The sequence below is a fragment of the Vicia villosa genome, unplaced genomic scaffold (genome assembly GCF_029867415.1).
Source record: "Vicia villosa cultivar HV-30 ecotype Madison, WI unplaced genomic scaffold, Vvil1.0 ctg.000045F_1_1_1, whole genome shotgun sequence".
Lineage (NCBI taxonomy): Eukaryota > Viridiplantae > Streptophyta > Magnoliopsida > Fabales > Fabaceae > Vicia > Vicia villosa.
Genome location: NW_026704977.1, coordinates 838090 through 865113, shown reverse-complemented (window position 1 = coordinate 865113; position 27024 = coordinate 838090). Strand labels below are relative to the sequence as shown.

General features: G+C 31.9%; 4 protein-coding genes and 1 long non-coding RNA gene across 6 annotated transcripts; 4 read left to right on the top strand and 1 right to left on the bottom strand.

Annotated features, from left to right (window-relative positions):
• Positions 1-4931: 4931 nt before the first annotated feature.
• LOC131622905 (transcription factor ORG2-like) lies at positions 4932-6406 on the top strand. Its single transcript, XM_058893916.1, has 3 exons — positions 4932-5278; positions 5569-5928; positions 6017-6406. The coding sequence occupies exons 1-3, from the start codon at positions 4967-4969 to the stop codon at positions 6146-6148; spliced, it is 804 nt and encodes a 267-aa protein (XP_058749899.1). The 5' UTR covers positions 4932-4966; the 3' UTR covers positions 6149-6406.
• A 3508-nt stretch (positions 6407-9914) lies between these two features.
• LOC131622904 (uncharacterized) lies at positions 9915-10587 on the top strand. The gene is made up of 3 exons (XM_058893915.1): positions 9915-10016; positions 10156-10317; positions 10430-10587. The coding sequence occupies exons 2-3, from the start codon at positions 10165-10167 to the stop codon at positions 10583-10585; spliced, it is 309 nt and encodes a 102-aa protein (XP_058749898.1). The 5' UTR covers positions 9915-10016; positions 10156-10164; the 3' UTR covers positions 10586-10587.
• Positions 10588-11293: 706 nt separating this feature from the next.
• LOC131622862 (uncharacterized) lies at positions 11294-12159 on the top strand. Its single transcript, XM_058893883.1, has 3 exons — positions 11294-11418; positions 11504-11658; positions 11991-12159. The coding sequence occupies exons 1-3, from the start codon at positions 11329-11331 to the stop codon at positions 12157-12159; spliced, it is 414 nt and encodes a 137-aa protein (XP_058749866.1). The 5' UTR covers positions 11294-11328.
• On the top strand, positions 12156-21577 carry LOC131622861 (uncharacterized). Its single transcript, XM_058893882.1, has 11 exons — positions 12156-12161; positions 12270-12489; positions 13804-13932; positions 14009-14107; positions 14206-14337; positions 14598-14762; positions 14851-14919; positions 15025-15460; positions 15547-16475; positions 18564-19772; positions 19917-21577. Exons 1-11 carry the CDS (start codon positions 12156-12158, stop codon positions 21575-21577), a joined length of 5055 nt encoding a protein of 1684 aa, XP_058749865.1.
• A 2477-nt stretch (positions 21578-24054) lies between these two features.
• LOC131622903 (uncharacterized) lies at positions 24055-26015 on the bottom strand. 2 transcript variants are annotated; one of them, XR_009290038.1, is made up of 7 exons: positions 25686-26015; positions 25487-25559; positions 25307-25367; positions 24913-25211; positions 24585-24818; positions 24445-24480; positions 24055-24229 (listed from the first exon to the last, which is right to left on the bottom strand). It is a non-coding gene; the product is annotated as an uncharacterized LOC131622903 (long non-coding RNA). The 2 variants fall into 2 exon arrangements; XR_009290037.1 differs by having other exon boundaries at positions 24445-24818.
• Between the last annotated feature and the right edge of the window lie 1009 nt (positions 26016-27024).

The following is a 27024-nucleotide window of genomic DNA, read 5'->3' as shown; positions in this document are numbered from 1 at the left end:
ACTCTAGGTTAAGAAGTGTGAAAATAAATAAACTCAAGACTACGAAATAAAATAGTAGTGCAAATAAAAAAATTTAGGGATTCAAAATGCAATGTAAAAATATGCATGAACTTAGATTTCGGGTGCAACAATAAATAAATTCAAAACCAAGTGAATAAATGGTGCAAATGAGATATTTTAAGGGGTTAAGAGTGCAATTCATATGCACATTTAGGAGAAATATTTAAAGTTTAAGGGGGCTCAATTGAATTTCTCTAAAGTGGCTAACTCTGACATTGTCTGATGTTCCTGTACAACTATCAATTGAGGAGGTTTAACGAGATAAAAAATATGTTTTTGTAAATGCATGGATAAGGTTTCATTATATTCACATATATGTTACAAATTTAAAAAGAAATATTTTTAGACATAAAGTGTACCGGTAAAAAAAATACATGTGTGTTGTCCTACAAAGGGCAAGGACACTCAGAGGTTTTAGTAGATATATTACGTTGTATGGTTATTAAGATTTGTCCACAACAGCGAGAAGCACTATATGGTAGTGTTTTTCGGTGATTTAGAGGTCTTGCTCGCACAAGTTGAGAGACTCTGTTATTAATGATGTGCTTAGGTATAAGCGTATATGGATGTGATCTCTATGGCTTCAAATATGCCCATTTCTCCCCACGGGTGTGAAGTATTTATAGAGGTCTTTTGGGCCTATGGTATCCTTGGGAAAGGTTGTCGCCCACCTAGTCAAATGGTGCGCCGTTGAATCCCTATTTTCACTGGGACGTGAGTCAGTTACTGGTCCTGACATCTCTCTCCCCTTGAAACGTCTTATCTCATGTACCTCCCAGAGGGAGACATACTAACGTCTCTTTTTAGGGGTGGCTTATTGTCGTCGCCTTGCATAAGCCATTTACAAGTATATCATTATACAGTCCCTCAAGCACGAGACCCTTGAAAGAGGCCGGAGTGTTTTTAGATCATGGATATCGAAATATCATGAGGTCCCGACTTTCCTTATGTGACTTGTTAGGCTTGGGGGTTTATTTACGAAAAATCAATATGTTTGGTCCACTTGAGAAAACTCAAAATCCCTAAGCGAGAATTTAATTAGTGTGAGGAATCTAAGTCCCTTAGGCGAAGTTACACGTCGCCGACTAATGAGACTATAAGTGCTTCAGGCGTGGCGTTGAAGCTCTCAAATGGGACTTCTATTAGGCCTTCATACAAGATTGTGATTTATGGCTCTAAGGTCGAACCTCAATCGCACCTCTTAGGTGTGATTTATGTAACTAATCCCGCCCGAAAAAAACACTTAGTCTCTAAAGAAAAAGTTTAATTAGCTTGGGATATCTAAGTCCCTCAAGAGAAATAATATGTAGCCCGATTGATGAGATCATAATTCCCTAAGGCACGACGTTAGACCTCTTAGGTGGGATTTCTATCAGGCCCTAAAACAAGACTTCTGATTTAAGTCTCTTAGGGTGGACTTCTCTCGTGCTTCTTAGGCATGATTTTTTTGTTTCATACCGCCCAAGGAAACCATAAGTCTCTCAAGTGATAGTTTAATTATCCTTGTAGATATAAGTACCTCAGTCGAAGTAATATATAGCCCGACTCATGAGATCATAAGTCCCTCAGGCGCGGCCTTAGACCTCCCGGGAGTGACTTCTATCAGGCCCTCAAACAAGATTTGTGATTTAAGTGTCTTTGGATGGACCTCGGTCGCACCTCTTACGCTTTCCTTTTATGTCTGATCACTTCTAAGGAAGCACTATGTCTCTTAAGTGAAAGTTTAACTAGCTTGGGAGATCTAAGTCCCTCAGGAGAAGTAATATGTAGCCCGGTTGATGAGATTGTAAGTCCCTCAGGTGCAACGTGGGACCTCTCGGGTGGGACTTCTATCAGCCCCTCAGACAAGACTTTTGATTTAGGTCTCAAAGCTCAAAGGCCAACCATTGGTCACACCTCTTATACGTGATTTCTGTTTTTGACCCCACACAGTAAACACTAAGTCCCTTAGGTGAAATTTAAATAAGCTTAAGAGATCTAAGCCCCTCAGGCAAAGTAATATGTAGCCGATGTGATGATATTGAAATTCCCTTAAGTGCGGTGTTGAACCTCTCGAGCGAAACTTCTATCAGACTCACGGACAAGACTTATGATTTAAATCTCTTAGACATGACTTTGTCTGTGCCTCTTAGGTCTGATTTATGTGTTTTTTTCCTGCCTGGGGAAACAGTAAGTCCTCCAGGAGTAGTTTTAAATAGCTTGGGAGATCTAAATCTCTCAAGCGAGAATTTAATTAGTCGGAGAGAACTAATTCCCTCATGCGAATTAATATGTAGCCTGACTGATGAGATCGCAAGTCTCTCATGCACGATGTTGGACCTACCAGGAGGGACTTCTATCAGACCATCAGACAATATTTTTGATTTAAGTCTCTTAGGCCAGACTTAGATCGCGCCTCTTAGGCGTGATATTTGTGTCTGATCCCGCATGAGGAAACGCTAAGTCCCTTAGGCGAGAGTTTAATCATCAGTTTAATCATCCTAGGAGATGTAAGTGACGTAGGAGAAGTAATATGTAGTCTGGAGATTTAGATCATAAGTCCCTCAAGCGTGAATTTGGGTAGCTCATCTGTATTATTGTGAGGGGCGTCAAGGATCTTTGCTATAAAGTTCAGCGAACATCGTCTAAAGGGGCAACAAGGATACTCTTTATGAAGTCTAGTTGATATCGCCTCAAGGCACAGAAAAGATCTTTAGTATGAAGTCCAAAAAATATTGTCTCAGGAGGCAACAAGGATCTTCTTTATGAACTCCAACAAGTGTTGCCTCAAAGAACGGCAAGGATCTTTGTTAATTTTCTTGAGCTTAGCCATGCGTCATGCCACGTCAGCATCTTTGACAGCTGGCACTCCCACGTGTCGTGCCACATCAACTTTTGTTGAGAGACATTGACAGAAGGGACCAAAAGTGTATATGGAAAAATTTAAGAGGACCATTCTTTGGAAATATTTTAAGGGACTAAAAGCGAAAATGACAATATTTAGAGGGACCAAAAACATATTTAACCAACTAATATTGAGTAGCATATGCTAGAAACTTGAGGCCTTGTGGTCCTTTTAAACCATCTCTTCTCCACAATTAACAAAAATAAAATGTCTATCATGAGTTCTAGAATTCCCCCAAAAGTACATATGCTGCATAACTTCTATGTTGTTAGGCTACCGATCATTCAAGTACCTAAAACGGGATCATCCACTACGCCTCCACAAACCATGGATTATTCACAAAAGTGGAAGCCATGGACAATTTCCTTATTTTGGGACGAACAAATTTCACTCATCCATCTTCTCTTATGGGCCCCCTTGTCGTTCTATCTTAATGGGGATTCGTGAGTTCACTACCACTTTTGACAGAATCCACATAGACTTATAAGTATCAATAAGTACTACAAGATCTGCAAGGGGATGAGTAACTACCAAAGGAGCAACATCCAACAACTTTGGATCCACTACTCTTGTACTATACGAGGCATCACTTATGTCGTTGTTGAAAAATATATCTATCAAGTTTTTTGGCCCATCTCTTAGGTTGACCATATATAAGAGGTACGAGCTAAAAACAACAACAGTAAACGAGAAAGATACAAGTGGTTTTGAGACAACCTGAAGAGATGATGTTAAAGAAACATCAAAGGAGCCGACAAAAAATGAAAAAGATGAAAATGGGCTACAAAATCTAGAAGAGAAACATATGAACAAGACAAAGTATTTACGGAGTTCAGGGAAGGAGAATTGGAATGGGCAAAAGCGAGAGATGGTTTAAGCAAATAATGGAAATGTAACCTGAAAGGGAAAATAATCTTTATATGATTGAGCAAGGTAAGCAGATCTACAATCCAAACTAGAGGAAGGTAGGAAGATAAAAATCAACTAATGAATTCACCTTAAAATTGCAACGATGCTCGAGTACACTAAAGCACCTTAAATGACAAAGCCACACCCTATCCTAGGGGTCTAGGGACACATGTAAGAGCGATCACATGAAATGATTTAGTAATAAGAGTAACATTTAGTGCACATGTTACCAATGTCACTTGTTCCCACTCACCAAGCCTTTTTTGCTTCTACCATCCAAGAGCTCGTCAGGAGTACCTTGGTAAAGGATGAAGTGGCCCAATAATCTCAAGTTTTGAAACTTCTACGCATTGGCAAACCTTGGGTGCAAGTGTTCTGGGCTGACCTTACACCCAGAGACGAAGTGGCCCGATTATGAGAAGGCCCAATCCAAAGGCATGGATGATAGAATGTTGAAGATCGAGTGATCCCACAATCAAAAGACTGTAACCTAATTGTTTCCCTCAGATGATTTCCCACCGTCAAAATTAAGTGAAGGGTCCTCCGCATTCCATGTCGACTGACCTAAGGCAGTTCTAACTATCTTCCATATATAAATCTCTTCACGCGCCAAGACCCAAGTATTTTACACATTCTCATACTCATATTACTTCTCATTCATTCACTAATTTGTATGTTACAGTGTTAACTTTACCGGTTCACCCAACTCCGTTGTATCTGAAGCTCACTCCCCCATACTAGAGTCCCATTCTCCCCATACTTGAGTCTCATTTCACTTCGTCATCAACTATTTCTCCTTCCTAAATAAAATAGTATAGATATCAAAGTTCCTAGAGTTTGAATCTAACCCTAAACTTGTATGCAATAGTGTTAAAAATTTCAAGATATATACTTTTATTTACTTCGAGTTATTAGTTTTTTTATATATACGATTGCATATACTCTTACGGTTTATTTTAGACCACTTGTCTATTCATTACTTAATTAGTAAAAATAACATGACGCTTATGTTAGGGACAACTTGTATATATGTATGTGTATATATACTATATAGTCTTAGTAATCTCTAAGCCACTAATTAAGTTAACTGTTCAATTCTAAGAAATCCACATCATGGTTGCATTCTGTTCTCCTCAGTACTCATACTCAAACATGGGATGGCTCTTCCAAGAGTTAGGGCCTGCAGAGTCTTTAAATATTATCGATAAGGAGAAGAACTATGTAACTAATTTAGAGTACTCTTCACCTCAATATCATCAATTCTCTTCACTAAAGCAACAACATGTTGAGATTGAAACGCCACCACCATCCCCTAAACATACAGTGAAGAAGCTTAACCATAATGCTAGTGAACGTGATCGCCGCAAGAAGGTCAATAACTTGATTTCTTCACTTCGATCACTTCTTCCCGGTGACGATCAAACGGTAATAATTCTAATTCACCTCTCTCATTAGTTAGTAATTATTTACTCGAAATTAAAAAACTTCAAGAATTTGAGATATAAGATTAAGATCATACTGATTATCAGCTTATTTATTTATTTATATATTATTTTGTGTGAGTTGGGCGGTTTTGAATAATTATATTCTAACATGTCATATTCAAGTAGCTTTATTCTTGGATCAGCATTCTAACTTTTTTTATATAAAGAAAAACATTATAACTAATATAAAATAGTCATTAATATATACTTTATTCAATGTTGATGTTGCAGAAAAAATTGAGCATTCCGGTAACAATTGCAAGAGTCTTAAAATACATACCGGAATTACAAAAGAAGGTGGAAGGATTAGCAAAGAAAAAAGAAGAGCTTCTATCAAGAATTTCTAGGCAAGAATATGCAGTGAACAAAGAATCACAAAGGAAAATAATTCCAAGTTATAATTCTTCTTTTGTGGTTTCAACAAGTAGGCTTAATGATAATGAGCTTGCTATTCATATTTCATCTTATGAGGCTCACAAGATTCCATTATCTGAGATTTTGATGTGTTTAGAAGATAATGGATTTTTTCTATTAAATTCTTCTTCTTCTAAAACCTTTGGAGGGAGGCTCTTCTATAACTTGCATCTTCAGGTATGTTTTGTGATATTATGTTGTTAATGATTTAATTTAGTTTTAGGTATTTATTATTTATTTAATTGTTTTTATGCAATGTTTGCAGGTGGATAAAACTCAAAGGTTAGAGTGTGATGATCTTATTCAGAAGCTTTCGTCAGTCTATGAGAGGCAGCGAAGTAATCAAGTAGAGTTGGGAGCTAAAGATCAGACGATCAGGAGTGTTATGATATATTAATTAGTTGGGGATTTGAGTTTTGGTAGTAGTTTGTACATATTTTGATAGCAAATAATCACTTTTGAATTTAATTCAATTTAGTGATTTAGTGATTACTTGTTTTGTTAGTGATAAGTTAGTTGAGTTAGTGAAGTTAGTTTGATGTGTAAATAATTAGTTAACTAAGTTGGATATCATGTCTTTAGTCTCATTAGTGTGTTGTAAGCATGACCCATGAGGTTTATAAGTTATCACTTTAGTGATTATAAATGAGTTGTGAAAACATGTAAGATCATCAATCACTCATCGTTGTTGTGAATCATGTTCCAAGTATGAAGAGTACTTTTCTGAACACGAGTCAATTGTTAGTATAGATGGCAACAGGCTGGGTTTTCGTAGGTTATTATAGTACACATTTCTATAGTACTCATTCTTATACATGTGGTTTAAAAAAAATCTTCATATACCAGCTCATATTTGTTTGTGCACCAACGTTAGCAATCATATTTAAACTCTGAGGATAGGTAAGTACTCATATATGTAGTCGTTACTCATACTTCTAATATATATATATATATATATATATATATATACCAATTATAAATTATCAAATCATTTAAGTTTTTAAGAATAATAAAATATTTTACAATAAATATATCCTTAAATTATAAATTAAACAAACACTTCTATTAAATATGTAAAGGTTTAACATTTACCTTCTTTTTTTTAAATTGATAAACATATACATTGTTATATACTAATATAAATTTAAAAATATATAAACGTGTATTGTGAGGATATGGAGCGAGATTGGTATTAAGTGCTCATACTCCACTTTTACCCGTTTATTTTAGTTGGTAGTTTCTCAAGCTCATTCTCTTATCTTTTTATGGGTTTTTACCCTATAGTGAGCATAATTTTTGTGGGTCAAATTTTCATCCCTAATGGCTAGATATTGGATTCACAATGCACATTGCCCATAATCAAATGGAGGTTTTTGATGCACATCATAAGACTATTTTGAGGGAACCTTTATATATGAATAGAACATATCAAGTCTGGGTAAATACAACTAATTCCCAATTCTCTAAATTTGATGTGATAGTGATGAAGCTTTGTTATAGAACCTCGGGCATAGACACTTTGACTTTAAAAGTCTCACCTACTTTAAATTCGAGAGAAATGATACATGGTTTTCTCATTATTAGGTTGTCTTCAAACGTCTCAAAGAATTGCTACATAAGAAAGAAACTCCAATACCTTATGTGTCTCAACGTGAGTTGACTTTCTAGTTTAAATACATATCACATAAATGTATATTTGAGCATTGATTTTAAATCGTATGGTTGTTATTAAAAGTTCTCAGTTCTCACAATAAACAAAGTTCTCATTTGATACGTTCTCATATATATATATATATATATATATATATATATATATATATATATATATATATATATATATATATATATATATATATAATGTTTTGCATGTGTTTATTAGTATATTTATTTTTATCGGATAAAAGTTAATTTAATAATATAATATAACTTAATAATGAGACCTCAATATTTTAATTAAGAATGTTCTTTTATATAATTTTGTCTTTATAAGTTGGTGTAATCCCTAATTTAGCAAACACTCAAATTAACTTATCAATTATCATTTAACAGCTATAAGCTATCAGATATCAATCGTAAGTTATCATCTATTTTTATTAAATAGAGGCTAATTAGTAGAGTTAAATTAAATGCTTCCAAGTAATTTTTTACTTCTAACCCTCCTTCCTCTAGCAGATATTGTTCCAGCTTACACAATTAAGTGACTCTTTATGTTAACTTAGCTAGTCCTTCAGTCGTTATCTAGAACAAAAATAGGGATAATGGATCTCCTTAGCGCAATCCTCACCCTACTTTGAATTCCTTTGTGGGACTGCCATTAACTAGCACTGACATATGACTCGAAAAAATGCACATGTCATCCACTTAATCGACTTATTCCCAAAACCCGTCATATTTAACATATAACTCAAATATCTCAAATCCACGTGATCATATGCTTTTTCAACATCTACTTTGAAAATAATGCATTTGTCCTTTCTTTGTTTAGCCAAATCGATGATCACATTCATCACCACAACTTCGTCTAACATTTTTATATTTTACCATACATTTCTAAATTATCGGTATAAATCCATAATTATGGGATCGACGATTTCAAAAGTTCGGTAAAAAAATGTGATTTTTACTAAATATCTTGATATTCAATCAAAATTGTTGATATAAATCAAGTTTGTTTTGAAAAACTCCAAAAGGAATAATATTTTCAATAGTGAAAATTATATATTCTTTGTAGCCAAGAGGATATTATAGTCAAACTATGGAATGTGTGTGAGTGCTACGTCTAATAGAAGGGGTGTCAGGTAAAATTCTTTTGAAAGAGAGACAAAATATCATATGCTCAATTCATAATAAAGAGTGCAATACTATAGTTGGTTAGATCTCAGCAAATTTCAAGAGGGTGCAAATAGTTTAACATAGTAGTGAAATTTGGAACACCAATGACATCATAGATAATAATATTTCAGAAGGAGTTCTTTGGCAACTTTGCCATTTGTCACAAAACTAGCATGCTTATTATTTAAAAAGTTTCTATATTTAGATAAATTACTATTAATAGATTGTTGTTATTAATACTTAATTTTAAATTTTGAATTTGAATTATCAATTATTTATTATCAAATAATGAAATTTAATTTTACTAAATATATGATTTCTCGATAGATGTATTACACATATACACATATTTATTTATTTTATTTAATTTTGACAAAATAATAATTATAGTGAAATTATTATTTGATATACACATTTTCAGTTTATTATATTTAGTTAATAATCGATGTTAATAATAATATTAATCAATTAATCAGGAAAAATATTTCCAATTTATTTTAAATTATTTATAAATTTAATTTATCAATGATGAATATTATTAATAATATTAATTGACTAATATAATTATCAACTAATATAATTATCTTACATTTTCCATTTTAATATAATTATCAACTAATATAATTATCTTACATTTTCCATTTTATTTTAAATACTGTTAATTTAAATTGTAGTTTTTCAATCTATTTTACACCGATTGAGATACCTATTTTTGGGCCTTGAAAATAGATGCTTTATGAATATTATTACTAATATTAATTTACTAATATAATTATCAACTAATATAATTATCTTACATTTTCCAATTTATTTTAAATAGTGTTAATTTAAATTTTAGTTTTTCAATTTATTTTACACCGATTGAGATATCTATTTTTGGGCATTGAAAATAGATGCTTTATGAATATTATTAATAATATTAATTGACTAATATAATTATCATATAATATAATTATCTTACATTTTCCAATTTATTTTAAATAGTGTTAATTTAAATTTTAGTTTTTCAATTTATTTTACACCGTGAGATACCTATTTTTGGGCCTTAAAAATAGATGCTTTATGAATATTATTAATAATATTAATTGACTAATATAATTATCTTACATTTTCCAATTTATTTTAAATAGTGTTAATTTAAATTTTAGTTTTTCAATTTATTTTACACCCATTGAGATACCTATTTTTGGGCCTTGGAAATAGATATGCTTTAGCCTAATTATTGTATGATACCATGCGTTTTTTGGGCTTTGGAGAATACAAACAAATTGAAACCTTTTCTTTATTGAGAATTTCAATCGACCTATGCATTCCACGCTTTTATGCTTACAGCGGCTACCTTCAACCATCATTGTAAATTGTTCTTCTCGAAGCAGCTTTTCAATTCAAATGACTCTGATAATCAATATTGTTACTTCCATCCAGATAATCATGTGAGTACATTTAATAACATCTCTTCCAATTCATATGATTTATGGTGTATAAATAGGTCCAATTCATTTTTTCCAAAACACGCTTTCTTTCAGTTCTCTTCTGTTCTTCTGCACTTAACATTTATCGATTCTGTGTTAGGAATTTTTCATGGCTGCCGGAAAATACGACTATGTTAACGACATCACTCCTGCCAAGGAATCCTGGGACATTGTTGTTCGAGTTGTTCGTTTATGGTTTGTACCAGATTTGAATTCCAAACAAAATTTCTATGCAATGGAAATGGTTTTGATGGATGAACAGGTTGTTTTTTTGTTTGGTTTTATTAATCATGATTCTTTATAATGTTATTCCTTATTCATTATAATATATGATGTCTTTTAGATTTTGATTATCTCTATTTGTGAATTTAAAGGGCGACAAGATTCAGGCTTCGGTTAGGAAAGCCCTATTGTCACGATTTCAATCTAAGCTGTGCGATGGAGCTGTGTATAATTTGAAATCCTTTGGTGTCGCCGCTAATTCTGGAGCTTATAGGACTACAAAGCACAAGTTCAAGTTGAATTTGTAGAGTGGGACTGTTGTTACAAAAGTTGAAACATATCTGATAACGGCCTTTCCTTATAGATTGGTTTCTTTTCCAGAAATTGTTGGGAAAATTGACATGGATTATTTGATCGATAAAATCAGTTTTGTAACTAGATTTTGTTTATGTACTGGTTTTAATACTATGTTACCAATTTATGATCTTAATTTTTTGATATTTTCCTTCTTAATAAATTCAAATAGATGTTGTGGCAATTGTATCATCTGTTGGACGTGAGAGGGTTTATGAAAGGAACCGTGTTACTACTAGGTTTAAGGTGATTGAGTTAGAAGCCAATGGGTAAGTTATTGTATATTATACTATACTTAAAATACTACAAATGAGCTGCCATATATGAATGTCATTAGGTGACTTCGCTCTTTAATTTTTATGCAGAATGAAACTTGACTGCACGCTTTTTGGAACTTATGTTGATGCCCTTGATGCGTTCCTCCAAACTGGATACACTGGAAAAGTTGTTGTGCTAGCTGAATATCTAAAGGTCAAGATGTATAATGGGAAAGTCCAATTGCAAAATGCAATGAACTGTACGAATCTAATGTTCAACCCAAAAATCCCTGAGGCAAATACTTTAAAACTCAGGTAAGTAGTTAACAAATATTGTTTCAATCCATTTATATTGTTTTTTATCATTCATTATTTATGGTTACTTTTGTTTCTTGCTTGTCAGTGATAACATTGGATCTCCTACTCAACCATTCAGTTATATGAAGGATGCTTCTGAGTTGAGTTTAGAAGAAGAGTTCTTGAATTTGAGTCAACGAAAAACAATTGAGGAGTTAAAAGACATTCAAAATGTAGTGTTTATTATATCTATCTTTTATATTTAGTTTTCTTAATTATTATGATTCAACTATTCTTATTCCATTATTGTGTGTGCAGGACATGGTTTGTGTAGTTCTAGGCACAATCAACCATGTTGTTAGTGGCAATGACTGGTGGTATGCCGCATGTGTCTGCAACAAGGGAGTTATTGCAGATTCGAAAAGATTTTTTTGCCCTAAATGTAACAAGCATATTTGGACTATTGTGCCAAGGTGATCATGATAAAGTGTTTCTATATTAAATTGGTTTTTAAGATTCTTTGTGTCTATTTTGTATATTCGTTATTTAATTTCATCACATTTTAATTTTATAAGTATCGTATCAGACTGAGAGTTATTGATGAAACTGATTCTGCAACTTTTGTGCTTTTTGACCATGACTGTTATTCGCTAACAATGAAAACATGTCTTGATTTGATCGAAGAGATGGATAATGTTAGTGTTTTTCAAATATGCACCTTTTTTCTTTTTTTACTGTTATCTGATCTTTATTATTATAACATTCATTAGTAAATGTGATTTGTTTTTAAATTTTTTTGTATTAGGAACTTGAGCCAACTATTGTGCCTAGAATTATTTCTGGTTTTGTTGAACAAACAATGCTGTTTAAGATTGATGTCAAGAATGATGACAATTCTGGTTTTGAAAAGTCGTTCCGTGTCAAAAAAGTTTGTGTTGATAAAGAAATTGTCAACAAATTCAAATCTGTTATGAAGGTACTTTTTACTATCTTATGATTTTGACACTTTTTGGCTGATACGACAATTGTATTCATATTAGTAATATAAGTAACAACTGTGTTGTTTTTTTTTTGTGTTGATTAGAATTCAACTGGTATTGAGGATGATTCAGCTGTCGGTGTTGATCAAAGATCTATGGATGTTGGGGTTGTTCAGGATTTGAATTCCAAATTTCAAAACACCATTACTGATGATATGTGTGAAGACACTTCTTCGGTTTCCAAGCCTATTGGATGTGATGCTGCAGAATGCTCTCCTGTTAAAAGGGATTTTGTTGAAGTTGCTAATGAGGATGATGGGAGCAGTACGAGAATTACCAAAAATATAAAGATTGAGAAGGATTGATTGACATGCTTCGTCTAATTTACGTTAAATTTTTCCTTAGTTATTTATTAAAACTTATGGCACTTTTCATGGCCTAAACTAATTCTACTTTGGATATTGGGGGCATGTGTTTAGCCTGATTATTATTACTTTGTTTTGGGGGCATGTGTTTAGCCCGATTATTATTACTTTGTTTTGGGGGCATGTGTTTAGCCCGACTGGTTTATGTTTAATTTTCTGCGAGGACATGTTAACATTAATTCTGCCCTTTGTTTTTGGTTTTGTTTTAAGTTTCATTGCGTAAACACTAAGTTTTGTAGCACCTTACCCGTATATGCATGATCTTGGTTTATTCTTAATGTTACATTACAATGGATCTACTGTCATTACTATTGTTATTAGTAATGTTTCTACTGCTATGGCATTTCAACTGTCATGCTCTTGAGTAGTGGAAATTGTTCAAATTGACATGTGAATTATAAAATTGTGTGATTGTTGTTGATGCTTCCCTTAAAGGTAAGGACATTCAAATTAAGCATAATTCATTATTATTATTTATTTGTGAAGTTTTCTAACCAATGTTATATGTTTGTTCAGGTTAGAAGATGCTGCAGCAATAAATTGGAAATAGAAAGTGTTACATGGCGAGAAGATACTTGAAGACTACTCATTTGGATAAAGCACTTCTTTCGAATTAGTGATTAGGATGCTGTATTTTTAATTATCATTATCATGTCCATCATGAATGTAATTGAAATTTCAAACTCATTTTGAGTAATATCAATGAAACAGATTTTTCATTCTAAGATTCAAATCTTTGAATTTCCAGCTTACACATAATTAACTATATCATATTGGTATACTAGCTGATGAATTGAACTGATATTGAGTTGATATAAATATAATTTTTTGGAACAAAATTTAGATTACCCATGCTACTTGCCTTGCTAATGGATAACACCATAATTGAGCTATTTGATCATCCGTTTTTATTATTCTTGGCTGCCACTGGCTCTATTATCAACAAATACTAATTATAACTATATGTTTTTTGCATTCCTCAAGGTATTGTATGATTGTAGCATTAAGTATGCACTATTTCTAAGGTGTCTTTCTACATTCTAATTTTTTCACAGTACCAATAAGCATAACAAATTATCTTCATATATTTAATTAATATGCTATGCTATTGTTTATATTATACTATGTCCATACACACCTACTCATTTATGCTTTCTAAACATCAAGCTCATTTGTAGTTCTACATTACCTCTACTACTTTCAAAACTGACAGGAACATCCTTGCATTATTGTCATCTTTTGAAACTACTGGAAAAGGATCTCATCAACACATCAAATTCCAGATATAGGAGGAAGATGTTGATGAAAGACCGACAATCTAAACGGCAAAAACGAATTCAAGGTTTGTACGTGCAAAATGAACTCTTTGTATTTTATTTCCTCTCAATTATATCTAAACATTAGTTATTTTCTGTTAGATGAAAATTGTACACCAGTTACGCAAACATTTCGCCATGAAGCTTCAACAAGTAGACAATATCATGTCCCTAGAACTCCATTATCTCCTTTAATTGTTGGTAAATATTCAAAACAATCTTTATTTTCAATACTATTATGACATTGTTTTCAATTGAAATGAATACTTTGATATTTTTATCTTGAAACTTTTATGCAGCTGCCAGTGGATTAACACATACAAATTCCATTGTTACATCATCTTATGACACGTATTCTTACGGTTCGAGGAAAATACTTAGTCATCCTACTGGTTTGACCTCATCCACGCTTGAGCATACAAATGATGCAGGTCAGGGATGCAAATCATATATACTTTTGTGTATATTAATTTGGACATATGTTTCTTTTAAATGATCCATGTCAGTTTGATTTATCTACTTCAGCGGCATCTAGGCGACGTAGAATGATGTTAATTAGAAACAAGACGACACATCCAGCTAAACAAGTTTGTGGTTCGTATAACACCTTTACAATCCAATTCTGCCAAACCCGATACAATTTGTATATCAAGTAATGTACATTTACGTTTTCTATTTTTTTGTTGTATAGCCCTCGCTGAATCGACGACATACACTCCTGCGTCCGAAATATTAAACCTATCTACAACACGTGTTACAAAACGTGTATCTCAACCAGTCAGTGTTCTTGAATCGATACCTTCCTTATCATTCGATTTTCATGAATATCCATCAGGCAAACCAGTGAACATTCAATGTATATTGTTTCTTGAAACAATACTTTATTTGTATATAGTTTAGAATTTTTAGTACTCATTTTGTTATATCATGTTCCATTACCCCAGCAAGTACAAGCATTGATAACGATACAAGTTTTCTTCGCTGCGACAAATATGATCAGGCTGAAACTGAAGGTATGCATACATATTCAGATCTTGAGAAACTGAGTTAGATTTAATGACTGCATAATTCCATTAATTTTTCCTATGATCTTAATGATTTTTTGTTATTATCAATAGAAATGGTAGATTTTGGAGATCCATCATATACGTGTTCGCATTGTGGGGCTGAGATGTGGTACGAGGAAAGATCTGACAAAAGTGACAATACCACCATAACTATTAGATTTTCACTTTGTTGTTCTAAGGGAATTGTTGAGCTTCCTTACGAAGTAAGACCTCCGGATTTGCTAATTAACTTGATGAATGGTCAAGATCCAAGGAGCAAACATTACAAAGAAAACATACGAGCCTATAACAGTATGTTTTGTTTTACCTCCATGGGTGGGAAAGTACAACCAAACTCGAGTGGTGGTCCTCCCCAATTTATTCTTAGTGGGCAGAATTATCACAAAATGGGTAGCCTGATTCCAGATGAAGGAGCAACTCCCAAATTTGCCCAATTGTATATTTATGACACACAAAATGAAATATCTAATAGATATAGTCATTTCAGGTATATTCCTATGTTGGTGTTTTATGTTCTACTAGCTTTGGTACATTTTCTTTTGTGACAGACTCTTATATGGAAACATTATGCAGATCCAGCGATAAAAATACCGGTCTAGACAGAACATTAATTAAGGACATCACTAAGATGGTGGATGACCATAATGTCTTGGCCAAGTCTTTTAGAATGGTTCGCGACCACATACAACAAAATAACACGTCCAATTTCTGTTTACGACTATTTCGAAATAGAACAAAGGATCCAAGAACACATAATTTGCCGTCGTGCGATGAGGTAGCTGCCTTGATTGTTGGGGATTTTCACAACCTTGAAGCTGGTCGAGATATTATTGTTAAGAAGAATTCTGGTTATTTGGAACACATCAAAGAAACTCATTGTTCGTTCCTACCTCTTCAGTATCCGTTGTTGTTCCCATTTGGTGAAGACCAATATCATGAAAAAATACCTTACAGAGAGTCTGTTATCAAAGGAGGAAAAAGGAAGAGACTACGAGTTACGTTTAGAGATTTTGTTGCATTTCGCATACAGGAAAGGAAATTTGAACATGGAAGCATTGTGAATGCTGGTAGATTGTTTCAACAGTTTGTTGTCGACACTTTCTCCATGATTGAGTCACAAAGGTTATGTTGGCATCGCTTGAACCAAGAAACAATTAGATGTGATATATTAAGAGGTTTGCAGGAAGCAGTTCACAACGGAGAGAATCAACCATCTGAAGTCGGAAAATGTATCGTCCTACCTGCATCTTTTACCGGAGGACCGCGGTACATGTTTAATAACTGTCGGGATGCAATGGCAATTTGCAAAAGGTTTGGGTATCCTGATTTGTTCATCACCATCACATGCAATGCTAATTGGCCAGAAATAAAGAACTTTGTTGCTGCAAGAGGCCTTACAGCCAGTGACCGTCCAGACATAGTATGTAGAATCTTTAAAGGAAAACTTGATCACATGATGAATGCGTTTAAACACGATAAAATATTCGGAGAAATTGTTGCAGGTAATGTTAGTAGAAGTTTGTCTTCTCTTCAAATTATTGCCATGTTTTTTCTATAACTTATACTTGATTCATGTTGATGTGTTCAATTGTTTAACAATAATTTTCATTCTTTTCTTTATGGATTATTTGCTTGACGTTCCTGTTATCAAAGTTTAACATAATTAAAAATTAGGGTTAAATACTATTTACCCCCTGCCAAATTAGCGAGATTCGGTTTTCCCCCTTATTAAAAAAAAATTTAGCCTTCGCCCCTTAGAAAACAAGATTCTGTTTCCAGACACCCCTTATCCCTTGTTTGGCTGACTGGGCTTGTGGAATCTTGCTGACTGGAATGAATCTGCATACGTGGACGTTGACACGCAGGACTTATGCTTGGATGCTTGTAGAAATAGCAGAAAAATTAAGATGCAAAAGCAAGAATTCGAACCCCTCTCCTAAAGGTAAACAAGCACAACACCAACCACTGGGCCATGAAGCCTTTCTTGTTCAATACGAGGGAGGATTTCAATATGTAGCATACTTTATGTCTTTTTTTTCTTTTACAATAATACTACTAGTATATATTAATACTTATAATGTATTATTTTATTTATTTACTTATTATTAATATTATCAATATGTTTTTTAATATTTATATATTACTTTATTTATTTACTTTATTTTTTATTAATATTATTAATATATTTATTACTTTATTACTTTATTTATTAGTATTATTAATATTAGTTATTTATTTATTTATTAGTATTATTAATATGTTCATTAATAATACTAATAATACTGAATTTATTTACTTTATTTATTTATTAGTATTATTAATATGTTCATTAATATTTATTTATTACTGAATTTATTTACTTTATTAAATAAATAAATAACTAATATTAATAATAAATAAATAAAATAATACATAAAGTAATATATAAACATTTAAAAATGTTAAAACATAAATAAATAAATAACTAACATATTAATGTTTATTAACATATTAATGTTTTTTAGTTACAGTTTATAAAAATGAAAATTAATATGTACAAAATGAAGTGTTAATATATATACTTTTAAAAATGAATATTTTTTAAAAAAACTGAACATTAACTAGAAAGTGTTATTAAAAACATTTTTGTTTGTTTATAAAAAAACTGTATATATTAGAACCATTATAAAAAAAATATAAAAATGATTTATAATTAATATATAGATAATGCAATAATTAAAAAAACTGAGCAAATTCCTAACAAATATTTAAAAAGTTAATTAAAAAACTAAATAAAATTATTTAAAAAAAACGTTAATTAAAAAAATTATTAAAAATTTATTTAAATAAAATTATTAAAAAAAACGTTTATATAAACGTTTTTAAAATATATTTAAATATTTTATTAAAAAAAACGTTATAAAACTATGCATTTATATAATTATATAATTATAAAATACATTTAAAAATGTTATAAAATAATGCATTAAAATATATTTTATAATTGTATTCAGCAATGTATTTAATTATTGTATTCAGCCATGTATTTTATAATTATATTTTATAATATATAGAACTCCATTACAATTCTAAGCAACTAAACATGCATGGTCTGGTGGTAAGCTTGTAGCAATTTAGCCTTGGTGACCTGGTTTTGAATCCTTGTTTTGCAACTTATTAATTTGCAATATTTCAAACTTTCCAAATGCAGCAGCCACGTCAGCCAAACAAGGAAATCAGGCGCCCAGTCAGCAAGATTCTCCCAGCACAGTCAGCCAAACAGGTGATAGGGGGTTCCTGGAAACAGAATCTTGTTTTCTAAGGGGCGAAGGCTAAATTTTTTTTAATAAGGGGGAAAACCGAATCTCGCTACTTTGGCAGAGGGGTAAATAGTATTTATCCCTAAAAATTATTCCATAGGGTAATTGAATTATCAAAGTTTAATTTACACATGTTTCATAGTTAGGGACATGTTGTTTCAAGTAGTGTAACCTGCAACATGTTTTTTTTTTACTAATGTCATATTGTTTGCTTTAACTTATATTTGTTTCCAGTACTGTTATCAATGTTCAATATTATTGAAAATTAATTTATACCTCTTTCATAATTAGGGACATATACTATAGAGTTCCAAAAGAGGGGTCTGCCACACGCACATATTTTGCTATGGCTTGAAGCATCAAATTCACTGAAAACCGGAACTGACATCGACAAGTTCATTTCTGCAGAACTACCCGATCGTAGTCTCTATCCAAACCTTGCAAATGTTGTTTCAAGTTTTATGTTGCACGTCCCCTGTGGAAAAACCAACGTAAATTCCCCATGCATGAAAGATGGTAAATGCTCGAAGTATTTTCCAAAGGACTACCAGAATTCCACTATAATTAGTGACGAAGGATATCCAAAATACCGGCGACGAGATAATGGTTTGTCTGTTGAGAAAAAGGGAATAAAATTGGACAACAGGTATGTAGTTCCTTACAATCCACAGTTGTTGGATAGATACCAAGCACATATCAATGTTGAGTATTGCAACAAGGGAAATGCTATCAAGTATTTGTTTAAGTATGTTAATAAAGGCCCTGACAGAGCCACTCTTGGAATTTCAAATCAAGATGAAAATGGCCGAGTTTTTGATGAAATAAAACAGTACTATGAGTGTAGATATTTGGCTCCTTGTGAGGCTGTCTGGAGGATTTTTGAGTATGACATACATCAGAGGTGGCCTCCCGTAATAAGGCTTTCGTTTCACCTAGAAAACGAGCAGTCTGTAATGTTTTCAGAAAGTAGTTCGGTTGAGTCTGTCATGAATCGTAATGAAGAAATTGATACAATGTTTTTGGCTTGGTTTGAGGCAAATAAAAAATTTCCAGATGGAAGGGACTTGACTTATGGTGATTATCCTTCAAGGTTTGTTTATGATAAAAGTGTTAGAGCGTGGTATCCGAGACAACGAGGTAACTCTATCGGAAGGCTTACATATATTCCTCCCGGATGTGGTAATGTTTTTTATTTTAGACTCCTGTTGACTGTCCAAAAAGGGTGCACAAGTTACGATGATATTAAGACGGTTGCTGGAACAACTCACAAAACCTTTAAGGAAGCATGTGTTGCACTTGGATTGTTGCAAAACGACAAGGAATTTGTGGATGCCATTGTTGAATCCAATCATTTAGCCTCTGGTGATCAGATGAGGAGATTGTTTGTTATGTTGTTGTTTATGGATTCAATGACAAATCCCTTTGTCGTTTGGGAAGCAACATGGAAACTTCTCTCCGATGGAATTTTGTATGACGCAAGGAAGAGGCTAAATAACCCAGGTAACAATTAAACATAAATTATATAAATATATTGATCACTTATATTTGCATACTTATTATGATCAATCTTACTGTGATCAATCTTATACTTATAAACATAATTTCTTTATATTTGTATGTTTAAATACATTTTCTGTGCTGTAGGTCTTGAAATTAGCGATGAGGAGTTGAAAAATCTTTGTTTGATTGAGTTTGAAAGATTGTTATCCATGAATGGCAAGTCTCTTTCTAATATTGAGTCGATGCCGCAACCTTCAAATTCAGACATGGCTCAGTTTAGAAATAGTTTAATGGCTGGTGAATTAAACTATGATAAAGAGGAGATGATTTCAACCCACGTGTCATTGATGAAAACACTGACTGCTGAACAGAGGTCGATTTATGATCAAATAATTAATTCAGTGCTAACGAATTCGGGAGGTTTTTACTTCTTGCATGGGTATGGAGGCACCGGTAAGACATTTATTTGGAAAACTGTCTCAGCTGCTCTTAGATCACAAGGATTAATTGTCTTAAATGTTGCATCGAGTGGGATTGCATCTTTACTGTTACCTGGAGGAAAGACAGCTCATTCTATGTTTGGAATTCCGTTAGTTACAAATGAAACATCTGCTTGCAACATCAAAAAACGCACTGATAGATGTGATCTTATCTTGAATTCCAAGCTTATTATATGGGATGAAGCTCCAATGTTAAATAGATTTTGTGCTGAAGCTGTCGATCGTTCTTTGAGAGACATAATGAGGACTATAGACGACTCTAACCAATATAAGCCATTTGGTGGTAAAGTGGTTGTTTTTGGTGGAGATTTCAGGCAGATCTTACCTGTTGTTAGAAAGGGTTGTAGGCATGACATCGTGTCAGCTTCGATAAACTCTTCTGATTTATGGAACTTCTGCAAGGTATTGACTCTGTCAAAGAACATGCGGTTGTCAACTCCTAGCTCCAATGAAGTTTCTAAAGAAGTTAAAGAATTTTCAGATTGGATGCTTGATATTGGAAATGGTAGACAGTCCTCGAATGAGTCCGGAGAGAGCACACTTCATATTCCTGAAGATTTATTGGTCACTGATTCTCATAATCCTCTTTTGTGTCTGGTTGAATTAACGTATCCACTTCTTTTGCAGAACATGAACAATTTGAAATACTATGAAGAAAGGGCATTACTATCTCCGACTCATGATTCCGTAGATATTGTTAATGAATTTGTTTTATCCTTAATTCCAGGTGATGAAAAGGAATATTTGAGTGCTGACTCGACGGTTCTTTCAGATGAAAATTGTGCAGTTCGTGCAGAATGGTTCACACCCGAATTCTTGAATGAAATGAAATGTTCAGGAATGCCAAACCATCGGTTAAGGCTGAAGATTGGAGTCCCGGTTATGCTTTTAAGAAACATAGACCAATCCAATGGCCTCTGCAATGGGACAAGGTTGCTCATAAATGAACTTTGCCCAAATATTATTGGTGCCACTGTCATTACAGGAAAAAATATTGGTGATAAGATTTACATTCCGAGGATGAATTTGATTCCCTCTGATCCAAGTTTTCCATTTAAGTTTCAAAGGAGACAATTTCCAATTGCGTTGTGTTTTGCAATGACCATAAATAAAAGCCAAGGTCAGTCTCTTTCTCAGGTCGGTTTGTATTTACAACGCCCTGTATTCACTCATGGTCAATTCTATGTGGCTATTTCAAGGGTGAAGTCTAGAAAAGGATTGAAGATTCTTATTTTAGATGATGAAGGAAATCCGTGTGCGGACACTACAAATGTTGTTTATGGCGAGATTTTCGACAATTTGTAAGGATAAGACGAGTATGTTAAATTTCTTTTGTATCTTGATTGTTAAGACCAGCATTTTGGATAGTTCAAGATGTATGCTATTACTGATGTGAAAGTTAATGGCATATCCTATTATTGTTGAATGAAATTTGGATGTTATTCATGATCTTTCTTTTGATGACACTTTTCAATTCTCATGTTATTCATGGTATTTCTTTTGATGACACTTTTCAATTCTCTTTATCACAAACTGTTCAATTTTGTTGCTGTTTATTACACTTCCAATTTTCACACAGTAATCTCTTTTTATTAAATACAAATATTATGGTTAAAGAATTAGTTGATTACATACTTTGTATAAAATCAATGTATCATAATCACTATTATTTTTTTCCAATCAAATTGAAACAACATAAAACAAAATAATTTCTAATTCAAAGATTATAACTAATATTTTTTTCAATCAAATTGAAACAGCAATAAAATATTTTTTTTAATATACGAAATTTTTACCCGTGCCTCGCACGGGTATAGACACTAGTTTATTTAAAATTTTATAACTCCACCCCCCATCCTTGGTAGGACCCCCAATTCGGAGTGGTTCATGCGAAAATTTTATCCAGAGAAAGTTCGATTACCTGCATCCATTATTCACTTAGAAAAGTTGAATGCACAAAAACAGTGCAATTTGACTTTGATGTACATTTATACCTTTCCCTCCAAACATTCGATGAATACATCCTTTGTTACAGGAAGAAACAAAACTTTCCAAATAACATACATTACTACTTGACATTCAAATTGAATTTAATGAACAAGTAAAGACACATGCATTCCTCTGTGTTTTTAATTCACATGCATTAAGTACTATATATCCTGAGCCGCTAAATAAATTAATAAAATAAGTTATTACCAAAAAAAATTAATAATAAAATAAGTTGACATGGTCACACAAGTCTAGATTCTTTTAAATTTTAAATAAATCTTTATTTTGACGACCAATTTTAATGTTTTTTTTAATAATAAGGAGGGCTGAAGTCCGAAAAAGAAAAATTACATAAAATCAAAAAAAAAAAAAAAAACTACAAATTTTAAATGAGTCTACTGTCATAAGATGAAGTTTTAATGCTTTAGCTACCACCGTATATAGTAATAGTATGTATTATGTAAGAAGATTAATTTTTAGTACCGGCGGTATTTTCAAAAAGTTTTTAAAATTTTGGTGGAAAGGCTTATAGATTCATCTAGCATTGATGAACCTGAGAATATCAATCATTATAATTTTACTTAAAGGTACCAAAGAGTGATAGAGTTGGTTTGACAAACTTGTTGAATGTTAAGCTTCTTTTCATTTATCATCTACTACCTTTATATATATATATATATATATACTAGTGCGTATACCCGTGCAAGGCACGGGACAAAAGGGGGAAATGGGCGCTCAGGGTTTTAAAAAGAAAACAAAAAAATTTATTAATCAATGATTAAAATTTATTAATAAAATTAAATTAAATTAATAACAAATAAATAAAATAAAATAAAAACTATCCTACAAAAGGAGGAAGGAGCGCCCCATTCCTTCAAATCTTTTCTTAAAATTTCTTTAACTAAATTTATTTAAATTTTATTTAACAAAAACAACAGATAATCTAAAAAGGATTTAATTTTTATTTTATTTTAAAATAATAAAAAATAAACTTAACAAAAAAAAACAAAGAATCGTCTATGGTAAAAAAAATATTTTGACGGATTATTATTTAATTAATGAATATCCACAACTAAATAAAAATCAAATTAAATAAGAAAGTTAAATGACAAAAGACTATTAAAATACTAATAAATTTATATCTCATTTTAAATACTCTATAAATAAAATGCACATAAAAATAAAAAGTAAATTCTAAATAAACTTACACAGTTAATGTAAAGGTAAAATATAACGGATTTAATGGATTTAAATTATTTTCTCTTTTATTTCAATGTCTACTTTTTTTAGATATCTAAATATTTTTTAATCATTCATTTATCTTTAAAGTAAAATATACAAAGTTGATGGGTTATTCCATTACAAATTTAAATTTAAATATAAACTAAGCATCTTGACATTAAGCCACTACTTAATTAAAATTTTTAACTTGTGTAACATTTACATAAGACAATTTCTTTATAGTTTCTTTTTACACAAATAATTCTTTATAATTAAAATATACAAATTACACTCTTCTCAAATGATTCAACACACAAACATTCAATCATGAGTCTCTTTACCAATCAAATGGAACGGTTGAAATTGAATAGCATGCACATGAGAGTGTGATTAGAAAGAACTTAAAATATCTAACCACTTAAAATATTAAACCAGATGGAATAAATAAATCACATTACAAAAATAAATTATCCTCCAACTAATAACATCTATTTTAAGCATTGCTTTGTGAATTGAAAAGATGCAGAGATGTTGGATAACTACATAATTGTGATGTAAATGGACTTAGACAATCAGAAACACCATGTAGTATTTGGGAAGAATCACTTTGGATGTCCTGGGTAAAGAAGAATCAAAATTGCCCTCTCTTAGTTTTTTAAGTGCTGCAAATGATTCTCTTGTGGCAGACATGCCTTCAAACTACCGAGTGCAATATGCCAAAGCTAGAGGAATAGGTCGATGCTTTTTCTGGAAGAAGAAAAAATAAAGAAATTTGGTTTAAAAGGCAAGTAGTAAAATTAGTAAACTAAACTACTTAGGTAAGAAATTGCTGAATGATACAACACACCATGCCAAATTGCCCAAGCAGAAATATCTGCAACATTTGTCTAACCATACAAAATAGAAAGAATAAAATGAATTGAAGGAGAGCAAAGGGAAGTAAAAGAAAAATAAATAATTACCATTATAGTGGTGGTAATATAACATGAATGCATCAGCTGCCATCAGGAACGACGACGTGTGTTAAAACTCACCAAGGTTAAAGTGCTATAAGGATTTAAATGCCAAATTTAAATAATTATTTAGACATGTCTGAACAAACCAGTGGAATCTCATAAATATATTTTAGAGACATAAGAGCTGATTCGCTAGAGACATAAGAGCTCATTCATAAATATTTTGTAGACTGATGTGAACATGTGTATCAGCAATGACCGAATGGAAAGCACCAAAGTAAACATGACAATAGGAATGAAATCTGAGAAGAGCTTTAGGCGGGATTTTGTATTCATGAATGGAAGCAGAACATCCATCCATTGAACTTTGTAAATCAGACCTACAAATATGTTTAATAATCTGCATCTATTAATCATCATTTAATCTGATTCTGTTAATAATCTGCTTAAAAAATATAACATATGTTTTCATACCTTGATACATTGGCAAATTGTAGAGGAACTTTCAAAGTACCTCCTTTCTCGCGCAGCTCTGCTACTTCTTGCGCTTTATCACCAAAAAGAAAGTGAAACAATGACAGAAATTCCAAACTGGAGCTTTTAAGCCAATATTGTTAACAGAAATACAAATTTCCAAGAAATATCAAAGTAGACCTCAATTATTTTGCGATATTCATAAAGCTAAAGCTTGAAATTAAATTTACTCTCTGAAGCAGCTTTAGATATGTAACTATTAGGTTGAGGTTGCTAAGGAGAGTTCCCAACTTTAGCATCTGAATTCCAATAATTGTAAATATTTCATTCATTAGAATAATCATATGATACTACAATTCTTGTTTCAAATCAAAAAGGGGCCATAGAGAGATACCTGGCGAGAATAATTTTTTGAATTAACATCAGCTCCATTCTCCAAGCAACAATGGAACAATCTAATAGAAGTCCAAAACAAAATAAATAAATAAATAAACAAACTTTGAAAAAAGAGTTTTTGAATATGTGAATTGTAAGCTTGTCCTACAATTGAAAAACATGATGTGGTTCAATATACCAGATTCGAGCAGTTTGATCAACAGAAGCAACTGCAAGTTATGTGCCAATTTAATTGCAACCCAAAGATGCACCTATTGAAAAGAAAGAAACAATACCCATTTGAGAAATGAAACAAAAACATTGAAAAGAGAATTTTTTCACATAAACCTAAGAATTAAACCGCAAGAAGCAAGATAAATGTTAGAAAAAAGCGGTACCTTCTTCTTGTGACCGTAATGTTATCTGCTATGAAGATTCTTGAATGAATATTTTTTTCTCCATGGTTGGAAGTAGTAAATTTGAATTGGATTGGAAGCACTTTCTCTTGAATAGAAGAAAAACCCTAAAACGTAAATCATTAGTTGGAAAATATAAATCATTGATGAAAATAAATGCAATTCGGCTGTGAGAAGCATCTGAAATTATGGATGAATTCATGAATCAGGTTTTGAAAAATGGAAATTAATGAATTGTTGAGGAATCGAGGTTGGTATGTGAAAGCGTGAAGCGGTAGAAGCTTCTCATGGAGATTGAGGTTTTGTATGGGATAGAATAATATATATGAAAGGTCACAAATTATTAACTAAATTCAAGATTAAATTAAATAAAAAATAATTATTAACTACATCAAATTATTAACTAAATTAATGCATAGGTGGCCAATGTTTTGGAAGTCTAAATTAAATATTAAATATAAAAACATTATAAAAAATATTTAAATATTATAATATATTATAATAATTATAGTAAGATTTCCTAAAGTAGAAATAATTAAAATAGTAAGACTATCTCTAATTGCGACACTTGTCAAAATTGCTTAAAAACTCATTTTGCTTTATTATATTGTATGATATATATATATATATATATATATATATATATATATATATATATATATATATATATATATATATATATATATATATATATATGTAAATTATTAATTATAATTAATAATATGGGTGTGTTCCAAAATGACAAGGAAAATATGCTAATGGATTTGAATTTTGAATTTGAAAGTTGGCAACTCTTCATGAAATGTTGCAACCGTTGGTGAACCATGCTGTGGGCCAAAAGTCATAACTCTTGGAAAAGAAATTGTTTCACCAAGGTCGCTACCTTGTGAAACAATATCAGCATGACCTATAAAAGCATGATTTCGGATTCAGAATTAACAATCAGAAAATTGAAAATCCTCTAGAATAATTCCAGAGCACTCTTCGCTACATTCGAGTTTTCGTCGGTCTTGCGCAAACTCGAGAAGGCTGAATTATCCTGGGTATTCCTGCGTAGAAACTCCAAGACAAATCGGGAGTGCTTGAAATACTATAAGGAAAGTGATTTCGTTCACGATTCTAGCCTCGATTCCATTCGTTTAAATTGATTTTTCTAACAATCTTATAGTATTTGTTTAAATGGCAATCGAGATCTCTATATCAAGTATGAAAGGAGGAACTATTGTGTCGTTGATACATTCTGAACATAAGAAGAATCACCATTATGAATTCGGGTATGTTTTATTATTCGTTAAAGAAATTAGTGTATTGTAAAATTTAT